This window comes from Aedes albopictus, chromosome 1, assembly GCF_035046485.1.
Source record: "Aedes albopictus strain Foshan chromosome 1, AalbF5, whole genome shotgun sequence".
In the NCBI taxonomy this organism is placed as follows: Eukaryota; Metazoa; Arthropoda; class Insecta; order Diptera; family Culicidae; genus Aedes; species Aedes albopictus.
Window position 1 is genome coordinate 185935710 of NC_085136.1, and position 17485 is coordinate 185953194.

Here is a 17485-nt window from a genome sequence, read left to right on the forward strand (position 1 = left end):
GGGTTAAATTTACTACATCAAAAATTAGTAGTTTTCCGCCAAATTCAGATAAATCAACTTTTTTTTCAACTTTAATCGAATTTTCTCACTAATTCCATCACTCTTAGAGATAATATGTACATTTTGCAGAATTTTAGGTTTATACCTAAAGTTGCCACATGACTCGAACTTTTGCCCCACAACTCGAACTTTTGCCCCACAACTCGAACTTTTGCCCCACTATGTGTAAAATACGATTTCCAAATCTTTTTTGCAAAAAGTTATGCATGCTAGAGCATCTTCAAAATATACCTAGTTACGCCCCAAAATAAAATACCGAATTCAATTTAATTAAAATTTCATTCCATGCGTTGGAAGGGCCATCGTATGTTACAATTTTTTGATCAAAAACCAACATTTTGTCATAACTTTTCGAAATATTTATCAATTTTCATATTTTTTGGAGTGATCGACTCTTTTTCAAAAAGGGTTCGAACAACCTTGACACCCGAAAGAAATAATTTGAATTGAGCTCAAAAACTTCAAAAGAAACTCTTGCCCCACTCGAACTTTTGCCCCACTTTACTCTACCGCAGGACAGTCTTGGCATGGAATTTCGTAGAGTAAAGTGGGGCAAAAGTTCGAGTGGGGTAAGAGTTTCTTTTGAAGTTTTTGAGCTCAATTAAAATTATTTCTTTCGGGTGTCAAGGTTGTTCGAAGCCATTTTAAAAAGAGCCTTTCACTTTAAAAATTATGAAAATTTAATTTTTCGAAAAGTGATGACAAAATGTTGGTTTTTGATCGAAAAATTGTAATATGCGATGGTCTTTCGAACGCATGGAATGGAATTGTAATGAAATTGAATTCAATATTTTATTTTGGGGCGTAACTAGGTATATTTTGAAGATGCTTTAGCATGTAAAACTTTTTGCATAAATGATTTGAAAATCATATTTTACACATAGTGGGGCAAAAGTTCGAACTGTGGGGCAAAAGTTCGAGTCATTCGGCAACTTTAGGTAAAAACCTAAAGTTCTACAAAATGTCCATATTATCTCCAAAAATGATGAAATTAGTGAGAAAATTCGATTGAAGTTGAAAAAAAAAGTTGTTTTATCCGAGTTTGGCGGAAAACTACTAATTTTTGGTGTAGTAAATTTAACCCTGTTTTGGATAAAATCCAGATCGTATTTTAAAGTGTATTCCAGTTCAAACATTGAAGATGATTCCATCTTCTCTGCACAGCTTTTTGGAAATCATTACAGCGTGTACAGAACCGATCGTAGTCCTGTCAATAGCAGGAAATCCAGAGGTGGAGGAGTTCTCATTGCCGTTTCACCGAGTATCAGCAGCTACTGTGACCCTGCCATTATAGATGATTCCCTAGAACAACTGTGGATTCGGTTTGACATGACAAAGTTCGTTATCAGCATCGGTGTCCTCTACCTGCCACCGGATCGCAAAAGTAATCTGACTGACGTTCATAATCATGTAGACTCCATTGGATCTGTTATTTCCTGCCTCGGCTCCCATGACTACGCTCTGTTGTTTGGCGATTACAATCAATCATCGATTCTATGGACTCCTTCTGGGCCCGAGCCTCCATCGGTAGATCTGGATCGGTCTAACCTTCCAGTCGCTAGTAAGGTGCTTTTAGACGGCTTCAACCTCCACGGCTTAACGCAGATCAACGCAATCGAAAACATCAGAGGACGCGTACTAGATTTCGTTCTTCTTAATGATGCAGCCTTTCCTAATTGCTCTGTGACTGCAGCTGCAGAACCACTCGTACCTGTCGACCAGAGTCACCCGCCCTTGGAAGTAAATGTTCGTTACACGGCGCCTGTCTCATTTGAAGCCACCTACGACTCAAATTCTCTCGATTTCCGAAGAGCCGAACGCTGCTCTGACTTCTGTTGATTGGAGTCCCCTAAGCTCGGCAGAGAACGTCAACGACGCTGTTGAATATTTCACAAATACTGTTAGTCGTATTGTATCAACGCACGTGCCTCTTGTAAGACCCGCTCCGAAACCGCTTTGGGCAAATAATAGATTGCGCTCACTAAAACGCCGTCGTTCCGCTGCGCTTCGCAGATCACTGACAGAAATGTGTTATGATTGATATAACCTTTTCTACAGTTCTCTCAAGCTTCGAAGATATGCTTCACAATGATTTGATGCCTACACCAAGCATACGTTGCATTCAAATCAACCTCATTGAGCACCAACCATCAAACGCTTGAACCAAGCATATAATGTCATTACTTGAACCCGTATTGACCGGGCCTCCTGACTGCTGCCTTCTCATTCATTGTTTATCATGGCGGCAGCAGCGGTAGTTAGCCATTGCGTGATTGTTTCTTCACGGGGGAGTCAATAGTGTGCTTTTGGTAAATTGCTCATCTTTAGGTAAGTACGCCACCGTAATGAATTGCATGCAGTCGCAAACTTATGTTGTAAATAAATGTTGTTTTTAGTGTTTTCTGGGTGCAGATACACCACCGATTGAAGATGGCCCAAAATACAGCAACCGTAGCACCGAACCCGGAGCAAGAGCCAGCCACCGGAATCAATGCAATCCTGTCCTGGGCAAGGGAAACCAGGCTCCACTGCAAAAGGAAAAAAAATGCGTATTCCCCCTCTCGACCGGTGATATGCTGCGAGCGGAAATTGTCGCCGGCTCCAAGCTGGGCACCCACATCAAAATGAACGAGGGCAAGTTTGTGTTCAATGACCTGGTGATGAACATGATCGGTTCCAATCTGGACAAACAGGAGATCAAAAATGGATTCCTCCTGGATGATTTCCACTGCCCAAGCCAATCCATGGACGGTTGTGCAAGCCGAGAAACTAAACAACATGCTGGAGAAGCGCAAGACCGGACTGGATGCGGTTTTGGAGTTCGGATTCGACAGGCATCTGCTGGTGCCAGGGAGGGTGCAGGCACGTCAAACTCGAACAAACTACGCCTACCTAACATGCATCGAGCGGACCTTCCCAAACAACACACTGCGATTTCGCGGGCCACCCCCATCGACAAAACAAACCGATTTCCAAGCAGGATTCGGCCATGCTTCTGGTCGCGTTGCCAGTCACACTAACACACTCGCTAAAGATGAGCAGTAGGCCTACCTTGCCGCATGCGGGTCCCCTGGCTGGTGCGTCGTACCACCGGTCGTTTGATCCAACAGTCCAGCGGCCGGTCATATCACGAAGTGTTCGTTCCACCGAAGGTTCCAATGAAACGACTGGAATTCTACCACAAGCAGACCAAACATCTGGCCGACTACTTAGCCCAGCTCGGATTGCACTTCCGGGTCAATTCCTGACAAAGTGCGTTGCTTATAATTCGAGAACTTTGATAGTACATATCTGCATCATTTGTATAAACTTAAAAATAAAGCATATGCAAGGACATGTTTTTGATAAGTGAACGAGTGAACGTTCCGGTAATGGTGGTTTTTAGTGCAATATCTTACAATTAGAACATATTGCACTAAAATACGACCATTACATAAATGTTCATCTCAAATTTAATGCTTTTGATTATAGAAATACAACATAACCTCATTTGAACGATTTTTTGTGTATGCCTCAAACAACCATCAAATACAGTTAGTTTAAGTCTCAAGTTTAGGGTTAAGAGGGGTTAAGTTAAGCATGAACATGCTCGAATCCACCATGAGAATAAATGAGCTGTCAAACCATCAACGATAAATATTCTTGATGTATGCATAATATGATGGAGTCAACCATATTTTATGCTCTAATCAGTTCATCAATTCTAATAATTTCAAGCTTCTGTTATGCTTCGTCCTATGGAATTATGCGCAATACAATCTCAAAGAGGGCTTATATAAAAGTCAGTGCACAAATATGCTTGTTCGCGACCGCAATATGATTAATATAACTATATATTTTTCTCCGTGATATTGCAATTGTCGCTCATCGTATCTCAAGCAGCAGTTTAACATCGCGAGTCGGGAGTACAGGGAATACAACAAGCTCCTGTATATACGTTACTTAGATCGCACTCAACGTAATCTTCGGTCGAACCCTAAGCAGTTCTGGTCGTTTGTTAGATCAAAGCGGAATGAAGACGGATTGCCAACTTCGATGTTTCTCGGAACTAACTCAGCCAATTCTGCTGAAGAAAAATGCGAACTGTTTGCTGCTCAGTTCAACATGGCTTTTAACGATTTTGTACCAACTCCCTCTGAAGTCGAAAGAGCTGTTTTTGACACGCCGTCTGATGTACTGGACTTCAACTGTTTTCGGATCGATGCTGAAGATGTCACTAGAGCGATAAGGAAGCTAAAATTTTCGTACTCTGTGGGGCCTGATGGAATACCTCCAGTATTGCTAAAGCGCTATCATTCCGTTCTTCAAGAACCCTTAGCTACGATTTACAACCTCTCCTTTCAATGCAAGCAATTCCCGAACAGCTGGAAGCATTCGTTCCTGTTCCCAGTCCATAAAAAAGGAGACAAACGCGATGTGGGTAACTACCGTGGAATAACTTCGCTCTCTGCCTGCTCTAAAGTATTCGAAATTATAGTAAACGATGCACTGTTTGCTTCTTGTCGACACTACATCTCAATCGACCAACACGGGTTTTTTCCAAAACGGTCAGTTACCACCAACCTCACGCAATTCATCTCAACGTGCCTGCCGGCAATGGACGCCGGAATGCAGGTGGATGCTGTTTACCTCGATCTCAAGGCTGCCTTCGACAGGGTTGACCATCGAATACTACTTGAAAAATTGGCAAAGATTGGAGTAGCTCGAGAATGCGTGGACTGGTTCAGATCGTATTTGACTGGTAGATCGTTGTGTGTTAAACTGGGACCCTGCCAATCCGAGCACTTCCGAAATGTCTCTGGAGTCCCACAAGGTAGTAACCTTGGGCCGCTACTCTTCTCGCTCTTCATCAACGATGTTTCTTTAATTCTGCCGCCTGGAGTGAGACTGTTTTATGCCGATGACGCCAAAATATACATGGTTGTCAATAGCCTTGGTGACTGTATTGAACTACAGTCGCTCTTGTGCCGATTTGAGCAGTGGTGCGTGAATAACTGCCTAACCTTGAGTGTTAACAAATGCCAGGTGATAAGCTTTAGCAGAAAACTGAAACCGATCATGTACCAATATACGCTATCTGGTATACCTCTGGAACGAGTGCACCGTATACGCGACCTCGGCGTCATCCTAGATGAAAAGCTTACATTCCGGTTCCACTATGAAGACGTTATATCGAGAGCGAACAGACAGCTTGGCTTTATAATGAAAATCGCTAATGAATTCCGCGATCCGGTTTGTTTAAAATCACTGTATTGTGCACTTGTGCGGTCCGTTGTTGAGTTTGCCGTCGTCGTGTGGTGCCCTTATCAAACCACCTGGATATCTCGCATCGAATCAATCCAGAAAAAGTTCGTGCGTTTCGCGCTGAGGAATCTTCCTTGGCAAAATGATCAACGCATGACTCCCTACCATGACCGCTGTCAACTACTGGGAATCGACACTTTGGAGAATAGACGCCGAATCGCGCAGACTATGTTCGTGGTCAAGTAACGGCAGCGTTGATTCTTCTCCACTTTTGGCCAGAATAAACATAAATGCTCCAGCACGATCGCTCCGGAGGCAAAACCTCCTCAGGTTGGAAGGTCGCAACACCGCTTATGGACAGCACGACCCTGTTCGTTTTATGTCGGAAACTTTCAACACCGTAGCTCACATTTTCGACTTTAATGTATCTGTTTCCACACTCCAGCAACGATTTACGTCATACTTCCGTACCATGAGTTAGTTGTTTTTGTTCATGACCAATGTTTTTAATTAATTGTACGATATGAGGCATTTTTTTTTATTTTTAAGCTTCATTAAGACATTTTGTCAGATGGAGGTAATCACAATAAATAAATAAATAAATAAATATTATGTGGTTTCAGGTATTCCTATTACCAAAGTGTCAAAATAGTGTCCTACGGTTAGCGAAATTCCACTAACACTAGATTCGAACTTTTGCCCCAGTGGTGGGGCAAGAGTTCGAATAAAACACACACATACAAAAAGTGTTGTAACTCAAAATTGTAAAGACATTTGGCGTAACTTTGTTCAGCAAAATTTTAGCTCATGGATGGTAGAATCCCCACACCGTATTTATTTATTTTTATCTGCTTCGATTTTTTTAAATAAGTTGAATTTTCAACTAGGGTCGAACTTTTGCCCACCTTACTCTATATACCGGATTTTGCCCCAGATGCTACTCTGTCCTTAAGGTTGCACAAGTGGTCCTTCAAAGTGTTACCACTTATGTATACCACGTGAAAACCGTGGCTTTTCAGGACAGCCTAAACTGGGTTCGTCAATTTGGGATAAAACGGAAGGCTTATCCTCTGGGCTTCTTCTTTCTCCGGACAAAGGGTTGTTGCATCCAGTCTGTGCTTTTTTCTTTGGTGTTTTCGAAGAATTTTGTCCACGAACTCCTTTCCATATCCGTTCACCAGTGCCGCATTATGGAATTTATCCCATTCCGTTACGAAATCGTCCTTTTGCATCGGAATACTGAAGAGGCGATGAACCATGGAATGCAAAGCTGCTTGTTTTTGAGCGCCATAATGGTTTGAATCAGACGTAATGTAGCAGTCCGTGGAAGTAGGTTTACGGTAGGTAGATTCCGAACTTTAATTTCTTGTCCGCTGTTCTTGAGACCAACAGGTCTAAAAAGGGTAGTTGTCCGTCATTTTACTTTTCTACCGTAAACTGAATTGTCGCATGCCGTGAATAAGTATGAAAGTGTGTTTGTATGTGAATAATCAGTCGGACATCGTCCCGTAGATGGGCAACTTCGAGCCCGAAACCGGTCGACCAAAAAGGTAATTTTTAAAGTTCCTTTCAATTAGTAAGAACGATAAGTGTTGTGTTCCGTCTCGTGTTCGCGTATTTTGTGAATACAGCATACCTGCATAAGATTTAGAACGAAAATCTACCACATCTGAATGAATTGAAAATGGAAACGAAGTTTCTTTGAAGGGAGCAACAAACGTTGCGTCTTGGGGGATGTCCAGGGGAGGGTCTTCTTAGGTCTTAGGTAGACCAACTCAAGCATAATTTTTCAAATCGACGTATCTAACTTTTTCACTGATCTGAGTAAATTCATGGTCAATGTTGACGACCATTTCACTAAAATAGTTTTTTATAAAAAGACTTTTCATAAGTTTTTTCGTGCTTAACATCACCAGGGATATTGCACGCACTAGGTAAGGAACAAAACCTACTCATTCCATATCATTTACACAATGAATTTTGACAAAAATACACATACACCGGGTTGGTTCGAGATACGTCATGCCAGATACGTCGCTTTTATATGGTGCCAGTTTGGTGTATCTGTTACTTTTGATTTTGGCTAGATACGTCGTTTGGTTTTCTCATATATCAAAACGGTGTATCTATCAGTAAAGTTGTAAACATCAAAATAGTTAGATACGTCGTTTCGAAAAATATGCTTAGTTAAACAAATTAAGCAATAAATCATCAAACAGTAATGTGGATTCTTCAATTTGCTTTATGAATCATGCATGCAGCAGTTAACCCGGATTTGTTTACATTCTCGAGTTACGTCGGATTGAAAAGTTATGCTTGAACTATCGAATATTGAAATCAATCGGATCGTTAAAATGGTGATCGACAGAGAGCGATTATATCAGTATTAGGTACTACTTTAATTTAGGAAATGTGTGCTGGACCCAAGCAGCATGGTCCAGCATCCTGTAGGGCTGGGCATACCGATATGAGAAGAGAAAATCTAAAGCAATCACAAACGAGATCGAATTAGAGCAGGGACTGATTGCAGCACCCAGTGGGCAAATATTTCAACTTTTGCTTATGTCGTTCTACGAACTCCAACGCTGCTAGGTATGGCGACAGGTTTTCTAACACTATTGTACTTTACTTCGTCAACAGGGACATTAAACCGGATAACGTACTGATTGATAAGAAAGGTCACATCAAACTAACCGACTTTGGACTCTGCACGGGGTTTCGCTGGACGCATGATTCTAAGTACTATCAAAAGAATGGTGAGTTTTTTTGTGTACACTTTCAGTCTCGTTTTTTATACATTAACATGTTTTCCCTAAGGAGATCATGCGCGGCAAGACTCAATGGAAGCGTGGAGCAAAGCTGGTTCGGAGATTCCACCCCCTTTGGAAAGGTAAGCCCTCCGATTGATCCGAAGGCAGTTCTTATAAAGATTGTTATTTCTCGATTTTAGGCGAAAATTCAGAGAGAAAAACCGAGCGAAAGCTCACTCTATCGTCGGTACACCGAACTACATTGCTCCTGAGGTTCTACTACGGAGTGGATATACTCAGCTGTGCGACTGGTGGAGTGTCGGTGTGATATTATACGAAATGCTGGTGGGTCAACCTCCTTTCCTAGCAGCTACGGCAGAAGAAACCCAGATCAAGGTACGTCTGCTTTGCAATTGCTGAAAAAAAAAAACATAACAAATGCTTTAAAAAAGCTTGAAAGCTGCTCAAGATGCTCTTCGGTAACTTTTTTGACACATGTTTCTCATTTTAGGTGATTAACTGGCGGCAAACGTTGAAAATACCTCCGGAAGCAAAGCTTTCACCGGAGGGACAAGATATTATCCTTCGGCTGTGCAAAAACGAGGATGAACGCATGGGGAGGGACGTGAACAAAATCAAGTCCCACCCATTCTTCCGGACCATCGACTTTACGAAGGATTTGCGGAACCAACCGGCACCGTACGAACCAAAAATCAAATATGCTACTGACACATCAAACTTCGATCCAATTGATCCGGGGAAGCTGCACGACTCGTCCTGCGAGGAAAGCGGCCAGAGCTTCGACGATATGTTCGACAGCAGCAAACCCTTTCATCATGGATTTTTCGAATTCACTTTTCGGCGATTTTTCGACGACGATGGTGATCATAAAATATCGCTCGACGCTAGCGACAATCAGACCGAAGCTATATATGTATGAAATGCGGAGAGTTTTACTAACAACTATATATATGAAAATTATGTTAATACTCTTAAAATATTAGCAATTATATTTAAAAGTACGATATGTAAAAATAATTATTATAATTATAGAACGTGTTTTGTTTCTCTTCAGAAATTCCAACATTAGCATTAACGTTGAACAATTCGTCATTGAAATCATCGTCAAAATCAAACATTTGAAAGCAGTTTTTTCGTTCAAATCAAAAGTTTTTGCTATGAAAATATATTCTCTCTGTACTCTACATAAGGAATAGAATACAGTGAATATATTTTCATGGTCGGTGTTTTGATTTACAGCGAGAAAACTGCTTTTTATTTTCCGAAAAATGATGACGGATGCTTGAGCCTTAAGCAAGTCACACAAATTCGTAGGAGTCTGTCTATAAACTACGTAGACTCTTAGGGGGGACGGGGGGGTCTGGCCAAAGTCTACGCTCCATACAAATTTCGAAAATTTTGTATGGACAAAAGTCTACGAGGGGGGAGGGGGGTGGTCCGAGATATAGACATTATAGATTCCATAGACTCGCGGAGGCGTAGACAACTGTAGCCAAACGAGCATGACGTCACGATTTCAATACACGCTAACCCTCAGTTACCCAGATTGATGTCAAAGCGACCCAGACTGAGCAAAACTGCAGTTAAGCCTGGAACACATAGCGTCCGTTCCGTCGAGGTTTGCGTTTTTTTGACAGTTTTCCCATGGGAAATGTGTCAAACTACTGTCACGCACACGCAAACGTATGCATTGTGTGGGGCACTTTACTCTAAACTGAGTAAAGGCCCCTTTACTCAAATCTGGGTTACCGATGTTGGTGGCAAAATCTGGGTAAACGATACCCAGCTCCTCCGGGGCCTTGATTTTGTTAATTTATTTCTAAATTAGATTTTGATTAAAAAGCTCTCAGTTGCCACGTGCTATTCACTGGAAAACAGTTCCCCGGAATAATTCCACTGTTTTCCCGTCATTTATCGGCATATTTTTCGCGAAAACATTCATAGCTTCCAGCGTTCTCTTGACCGCCGCCATATTCTCAAGCCGAAAAGTGACAAAGTGCCGATTACCCAGATCTTTACCCAAATTCAGCGAATCTGGGTTTTCGGGTTACCCGGATTTTGACAACTGCTAACAACATAAAAATCCGGGTCGAATCGACCCAGTCGATGGGTAGTTTCAGGTTAGCGTGTAGCGTCAATGGATTGCGTGACGTCACATTCGCTCGGTACGCCCTAAATTCACGGCAAAACACACTAAAATCGTATTCCTCAACCATGCCTCCGCGAGTCTATGGAATCTATAGTGTCTAGGGGCCGTCCATTAATTATGTAAGGGTTTATGGGGGGAGGGGGGGTTTGAGAAATCTTACGCGTCATACAAAAATACTTGGGCTTTCATACAAAAAATCTTACAAGGGGGGGGTGGGGGTGTCGAAAAATCGTGAAAATTGCCTTACGTAATAAATGGACAGCCCCCTACAGTCCGAGATGGCCAAAAATGAGTCTACGCAGTTTATGGACAGCGCCTGTCAGAAGATGCATGTTTGTTTCAAAAATGGATTGAATTTGCTTCAAATGTGACGTTCGATTTGCTCCAAACAGTTTTATTTTTGTTACCAGAACAAATAGAATTTTGCATCGAAATTTAACCTCAATTTTCTCTCCGAGAGAGAAAAGAACGGCAACGAATGGGAATCAAAACAAACCACCGGAAAATGTCAAAATTCGCGTGAGAGGGAAAAGGAAGGGACGAACGAGAATGAACCAAACGTTCATTCGTGACGTCACCTTGCAGAATTCTATAGAGGATTTCTAAGCGCCCTTGGATGAACACGGCTGGTAAAATTAAAAGTTAGCTCAAATAAATTGTCAATAGAATTCTGCAAGGTGACGTCACGAATGAACGTTTGGTTCATTCTCGTTCGTCCCTTCCTTTTCCCTCTCACGCGAATTTTGACATTTTCCGGTGGTTTGTTTTGATTCCCATTCGTTGCCGTTCTTTTCTCTCTCGGAGAGAAAATTGAGGTTAAATTTCGATGCAAAATTCTATATAGAGATGAGCGGAAGTTTTATATGACAAATCGGCAACGCTGTTTGTTTTGTTTACAACTGCTTCCAACACTTACCACAAAGTTAGATGTTCAAACTTTGTGCGTGACTTTGGTGCAAGTTGTTTAGCTTACGATTGCTAATTAATGGTCGAGCTTTATTTTACAAAATTTTGGAAAAAATAGTAGCGCAATCGAAAAAATATGAAATGCATTGCAAAGAGCAGCGCTAATCATATCAGTAGAAGTGAATCAAACAGTAGCAATGGAAGGTTTTACGAGAAGAGAAGATACAAAAGTTACTACATGAACATGAGTACTTGAAAGCATAATTAATTAATTATTAGGGGGATTCACTTAACAACGTAAACTGATTAAACTGATTAAACATCGCAATCACCAATGCAATCTTTGATTATTTCATTCGCAAAATCATGAAACATTTCAAATAAGCAGATAATCATAGCTTACGCAGCAATTTAATCTGTTTAGTGAGTATTGCCCGTTGCGAAGATTTATAGATTCCGACGCAAATAAATGATAAGGCCAATTTACAGCGTAGGTGCATTATAAATGTTTGTTTACAATACAAAACTTTCACCAAATGTGTACTTAACAACGCAGCGTGAAATATTCACCAGGACGCGGTCTGTTTTTATATCTGTGGGCCCACGCAATAAAAATCCACGCAACTAATTTTCGCGCAGGAGTCTAAACAGGTGGAATCTCCGCAATACCCCTATTATCTTTTTTACTAGGATTACAACTAAACACCGTTAAAAAAGCCGTATGCTCGGGTCTTAAGGCTCAAGCATCCGTCATCATTTTTCGGAAAATAAAAAAGCAGTTTTCTCGCTGTAAATCAAAACACCGACCATGAAAATATATTCACTGTATTTATTTTATTCCTTATTAAGAGTACAGTGAATATATTTTCATAGCAAAAACTTTTGATTTGAACGAAAAAACTGCTTTCAAATCTGATTTCAATGACGAAAATTGTTCAACGTTAAAACATCGAAAAAAAATGACACATCAATCAGACAACGTAAACATCATGGATCAACCATGATCCCAATCGCCTTCAAGTTCTACCCACTGTCACCCACCAAGAAATTTTGCCGTGGCAGACGAAAACAAACACGCTAATTTTGCTTCGCACACTAGTGGGCTGCTCCCGAGTTCCCGCAAAAAATATTTAAAAAGATAAAATTTCAATCTGTAGCTAAAACAGTTTCTATTAATTTACATCTATTACATTAATCTTGTCTATAGATCGTATATAAATAAAATTCAAATTTAAATTGTAGAAGAATAATAATTATTTTATTTTTTATGAATACGGAATATACGCTTCTCAAACAAAAGTCGAGTGAAACATGCTTAGCGTGACCGATTAATTTGATCAGTGCACTGAAACCGTTCTCAAAGGAAAACAGTAACAGATTTTCTACAAATCTTCGATTTTTACGGAAAAATGTCCATAGATGTAAGTAGCATTATATACTAAATTAATTTATTACAAGGTGTTTAAATTCTTTTTTGTGTCAACAGTTTTCGTGGTGGCAGAAACCTCCTCCGATAGTGGACAGCACCGAGGATGTGCTGCGGCAATATATCCTGGAGCCGGTCATCCCGGTCAATGAACCGAAACCGCACTTCCAGCCGCGTGTGCCCACCGTGGAATCGTTGTACGATATTCCCCCGGCACCGTTGAGCACTCGGATCGTTCCGGAGCGCTGTCAGGAAACCGGAAAGATAATTGACTTCATTGAAATTCCAATCGAGAATGCCGGGAGTACCGCGAAGAATTCCATGTCGTTGAAGAGAGAACCGGGCCCTGGGGATGATTCTACCCGAGGGTCGGCATCGTACTTTCCCTTCTGGCCCGGGGGTTTCGACGAACCGGAGAAAGCCATCCAGATGCTGGACATTGACAATTCGGTGTTTGAGAAGAATCTGAAGAACTGTCCGCCGGGCTTCGCTAATGGCATGGTTTTCGCCGACGTGAAGAGCTCCGACGATGGCATTGTGGATCTTTTGTCTGCTATCGAACAAGAAGTGGAAGGTCTGCGGATGTGGGATTCGGAAGACAGCGAAGAGGATGACGATGCGCCTCGTGTTGATCCCAGCAGTATACAGAGAGTGCCCCTGGACGACAGTCTAGACGAGTCGCTATTAAATGTAGAGCAAAGTTCAGCAAAGGTGTTGAAAATTGGTAAAATGAAATCGAAAATGTTCTAATACGCGTAGCTAATCTTATTAATCTTGATTTCTAGGTGAAACCGGAGCAAATGCTTCTACCTCAGCCGAGTGGGCCGAAATCTTGGACGTATCGAAGCCGGTTGCAGATTTTTACACAAGAATTCCGGATATGGCTCACAAGTATCCCTTCGAGTTGGACATTTTTCAGAAGCAGGCCATCATCAAGCTGGAAGAGCACAATCACGTGTTTGTGGCTGCACACACCTCCGCCGGCAAGACGGTGGTTGCCGAATATGCCATTGCCTTGTCCAAGAAGCATATGACCAAAACCATCTACACTTCACCAATAAAAGCACTGTCGAATCAGAAGTACCGAGATTTCAAGACCACATTCGAGGACGTCGGATTGATCACGGGAGACATCCAAATCGATCCCACCGCTTCGTGCTTGATCATGACGACGGAGATTCTACGATCGATGTTGTACTGCGGAAGTGACATCACGCGCGACTTGGAATATGTTATCTTCGACGAGGTTCACTACCTGACGGATGCCGATCGGGGGCACGTGTGGGAGGAAGTGCTCATTCTACTACCGGATCACGTGTGCATTGTGATGTTGAGTGCCACGGTACCCAACACGCTGGAGTTTGCCAACTGGGTGGGCAAAACCAAGAAGAAGCGGGTCTACGTGGTGAGCACTCCCAAGAGACCGGTGCCTTTAGAGCATTATCTTTACACTGGTAAGTAGTATAGATAGTAGAGTAAACTCTACTATCTATAGTAAGTAGCTGACAGGAAATTCCTTTGAAGGTTGAGAAAGTTAGCCTGGAATGTTTGTACATAGAGTATTGTACTTACATCAGTTGCATTTTCTTTTCACAGTTGCTCTACTGTGTGTGACACGCAAACGCTACTTGAAGTTCTACGACTAATGATTTTATTGTTCTAAATTATTTGTTTCTTTTTCCACAGGATGCGGAGGCAAGACAAAGGACGATTTGTTCCTTGTCGTTGATGAGAAGAGTAACTTCCTGATGGACGGATATCGAAAGGCCAAAGAGGCAAAATTGGCTAAAAATACCACCAAAAATGCCGGTCGCCAAGGTCAATTCAATCAGAAGCAGGAGCAAACCCTGTGGGTCGGCTTGATTCACCATCTGGAGAAGAACAAAAAGATGCCCGTCGTTGCGTTTACCCTATCGCGGAACCGATGCGATAACAATGCCAATGCCCTAATGTCGTGCGATCTGACGACTCCCAGTGAAAAGTACTTTATCAACTCGTTCTTTCAACTGTGCCTGCAGAAGCTAAAGCCTCCAGATCGTGTCCTGCCGCAGGTGATCCAGGTTCAGAACTGCCTGCAGCGGGGTATCGGAATCCATCACAGCGGTATTCTTCCGATTCTGAAGGAAATTGTAGAGATGCTGTTTGCCCGGGGGCTCGTCAAAATCCTTTTTGCTACTGAGACCTTCGCGATGGGTGTAAATATGCCGGCCAAGACGGTCATATTCGATTCAACCAAAAAGTTCGACGGTCAATCGTCGCGTCTGCTACAACCGGCGGAATACACCCAGATGGCTGGGCGAGCTGGACGGCGAGGACTGGATAAGAACGGAACCGTTATTATCATCTGCAAGGTTGATGTGCCCAGCGAGAGCGATCTGCGAAATATGATTCTTGGGAAGCCCATGCGTTTGGAATCGCAGTTTAGGCTGACCTACGCCATGATCTTGTACCTGCTTAGGGTGGAGCTGGTTACGGTTGAAAACATGATGCTGCATAGTTTTAGGGAGTTTGAAAAACGTCAGAAACTACCGGAAAGCAAATCAGAGCTGAGCCGGATGGAGGAAAAGATTTCCAAGCTGAACGAGCTGAGCGAGCACTTAAAACCCCTGTGTCAGTTTTACGATGCGGCCGTGCATTATTTAGCCAAGTGGGACGACTTTATGGTAAGTACAAACACTTTCAATTAGGAGCACTAGAAAAGTAGAGGCATTTATTTACAAAAGAAGTATAACTTTGTTATGAAATATGGATACTTTCAGTAGTCATTACAGAGAGCAACATCTTTCATTTCTTGGAATAATGTCCCCACTGGGACAAAACCTGCTTCTATGAGCACTTTCACAATTATCTACTGAGAGCCTACATCCGCATGGCCTTGTGCAGACGCAAAGGACTCAACGCAATGAAGTGGGCAAGCGATTGCACTATTCTCTCCCTTTCTCCACATTGACATGCAACCTGGCGTAGCAGGCGCCATTATCGCCTAAAAAAATAGAAGATCACAAACTGAAGGTTTTTTTATCCGTATTATTTTATCGAATGTTCTTATCCTTTACAGCCTTTCGTATTTCTAACGCAAAAAGTATCCAACGAAATGAAACCAGGTCGGGTACTGGTGATCACCCATAAGACCCATCGTAATAAGTTAGCTATTTTGCTTTCGGTCCTGCAACAGGATCACAAATCGGCCCGATACAAGGTGCTTGTTCTGGACCACCAGCATGCCAACGCATCAGAAGCGGAAACCCTCGAGCGTGGCGACCTGTGGCACCGTATTCTGGCATTGTCCGCTCAGTATCGTCAGTTCATTCCGGAAGGTATCGGTGGACACTGTGTGCTGCAAATTACCCACACCAATATAGTGGACGTAACAAAGCAAACCATCAAATGTGATCCGACCAAAATCATCCAAAACTGGGACAACAGACAAATTCCTAGGTTTAAAGATCAACCGCCTTCGCAGTCGGTGCTGGATGCCATGGCTGCACTTACCGAACTCAACACTGCCGTAGTTAACGAAAGTATAAAATTGGAAAGCCTAAAGTACCAACTAACGCTAAACCAGTTGAAGCAAAATGAAGAGCTACAGAAAGCAAGGGAAGCTCTGGATAGATATCTGCCCTACACAGATATCGCCGATTTCGTGCACGAATTTGCAATTGTTTTTGACCGAAAGCAGGTGGAGAAGAAGCTGGACGATCTGAAGTTTCAGGTTTCGTACAAGAGTATGTCGCTGTATCCGGATTATTGCAATAAATTAAAGGTTCTACAGGAACTCAGGTACATTGATGACATGCAGCAAGGTGAGCATTATTTTTTCTACCACCCAGCATCACTCCGACCGATTATTTGATTTTATCACTAATTTACAGTGGCTATGAAGGGTCGAGTCGCGTGCGAAATGGGCCAGAATGAACTTATGATAACAGAGCTAGTGCTTCGGAACATTCTGACCGATTTGCAACCGGCGGAAATCGCCGCCTTGTTGTCCAGTTTGGTGTTCCAGGCCAAGACGGAAGTAGAACCAAAAATGACCGAGACGTTGAAAAAGGTTTGTCAATCATTCGTAAAACTAAAATTGACATATGTAGGTATATCAATTTGTTTTCGATATTCACATTCCAGGCAAAGGCATTGTTCGAGGAGGTCGAAAACGATATCCGGTACGTGGAGAAAATGTACAACGTGACGGACATTTTGGAAAAGGATGAGCTAAACTTTGGACTTATCGAGGTCGTTTACGAATGGGCCCGGAATAAACCTTTTGCGGAGATAATGGAACTGACCGATATCAAGGAAGGTATCATTGTGCGGTGCATTCAACAGCTAAATGAAACCTTATGCAACGTGAAGGATGCCGCCCGTATCATTGGCGATCCGGTACTACACAGCAAGATGGAAGAAGCATCAAATGCCATCAAAAGGGACATTGTGTTCGCAGCAAGTTTGTACACGTCGACCACACCGATTGCAGTTGAAGCTGCGGTAATGGAATAGTTTTGAATTGTTTTGTCTCTTACGTTTTTTATGTTTATAAAATATATTTTTGATCAGTTTTTCCTTTAAATAAATTTGATTTTGATTATCAACATTGTTCGTCATATTGATAATCACTAGTTGAGAAACCCTGTATTGAGCTTAACATGCTTTCTTCTAACATATTTCTCCGACTACAGCGGATATAGTCGCAAATCAACCACGTACTGATTAATAGAAGGTATTTATCTTGGCATAAGTGGGATTCAAAAGGACCTATCGTTACGCTTGTCCGATCACGGACACTAGATGATGAGGGCAATCCTCTCGGTTGGAGGATCCCTGCTGGAGCGGCCAATTCCTTTTCGGAATGCCAGGGGTGTCGGCCAGTTCCTTCCTCAGGAACGCCTGGAATGTCGATGCTCAGACTTTAGATTGAATAACTCTGTCCTA

General features: G+C 42.3%; 2 protein-coding genes and 1 pseudogene across 3 annotated transcripts in view; all 3 read left to right on the top strand.

Annotated features, from left to right (window-relative positions):
• LOC109622734 (serine/threonine-protein kinase Warts) overlaps positions 1 to 9101 on the top strand; it is a 53731-nt gene extending 44630 nt beyond the window's left edge. Inside the window, exons 5-8 of one of the 2 annotated variants that reach the window (XM_020077170.3) lie at positions 7945 to 8060; positions 8122 to 8194; positions 8255 to 8450; positions 8566 to 9101. In XM_020077170.3, coding sequence (XP_019932729.3) covers positions 7945 to 8060; positions 8122 to 8194; positions 8255 to 8450; positions 8566 to 8994 — 814 coding nt within the window. In that variant the 3' untranslated portion in view covers positions 8995 to 9101. The remainder of the gene's footprint in view (positions 1 to 7944; positions 8061 to 8121; positions 8195 to 8254; positions 8451 to 8565) is intronic. The other variant, XM_062845981.1, reaches the window with a different exon arrangement.
• On the top strand, positions 615 to 3119 carry LOC115266470 (adenylate kinase-like; annotated as a pseudogene).
• Positions 9102 to 12405: 3304 nt separating the features above from the next.
• LOC109622735 (superkiller complex protein 2) lies at positions 12406 to 17145 on the top strand. The gene is made up of 7 exons (XM_020077172.3): positions 12406 to 12551; positions 12617 to 13280; positions 13342 to 14010; positions 14243 to 15219; positions 15615 to 16359; positions 16429 to 16607; positions 16682 to 17145. The coding sequence occupies exons 1-7, from the start codon at positions 12540 to 12542 to the stop codon at positions 17051 to 17053; spliced, it is 3618 nt and encodes a 1205-aa protein (XP_019932731.3). The 5' UTR covers positions 12406 to 12539; the 3' UTR covers positions 17054 to 17145.
• Positions 17146 to 17485: the final 340 nt, after the last annotated feature.

Excerpts from the sequence above, each read along its gene's own strand:
- LOC109622735 (XM_020077172.3), top strand. Across the intron at positions 16,360-16,428 it reads CATTGATGACATGCAGCAAG|TGGCTATGAAGGGTCGAGTC; the intron begins GTGAGCATTATT and ends ACTAATTTACAG. Across the intron at positions 16,608-16,681 it reads TGACCGAGACGTTGAAAAAG|GCAAAGGCATTGTTCGAGGA; the intron begins GTTTGTCAATCA and ends TTCACATTCCAG.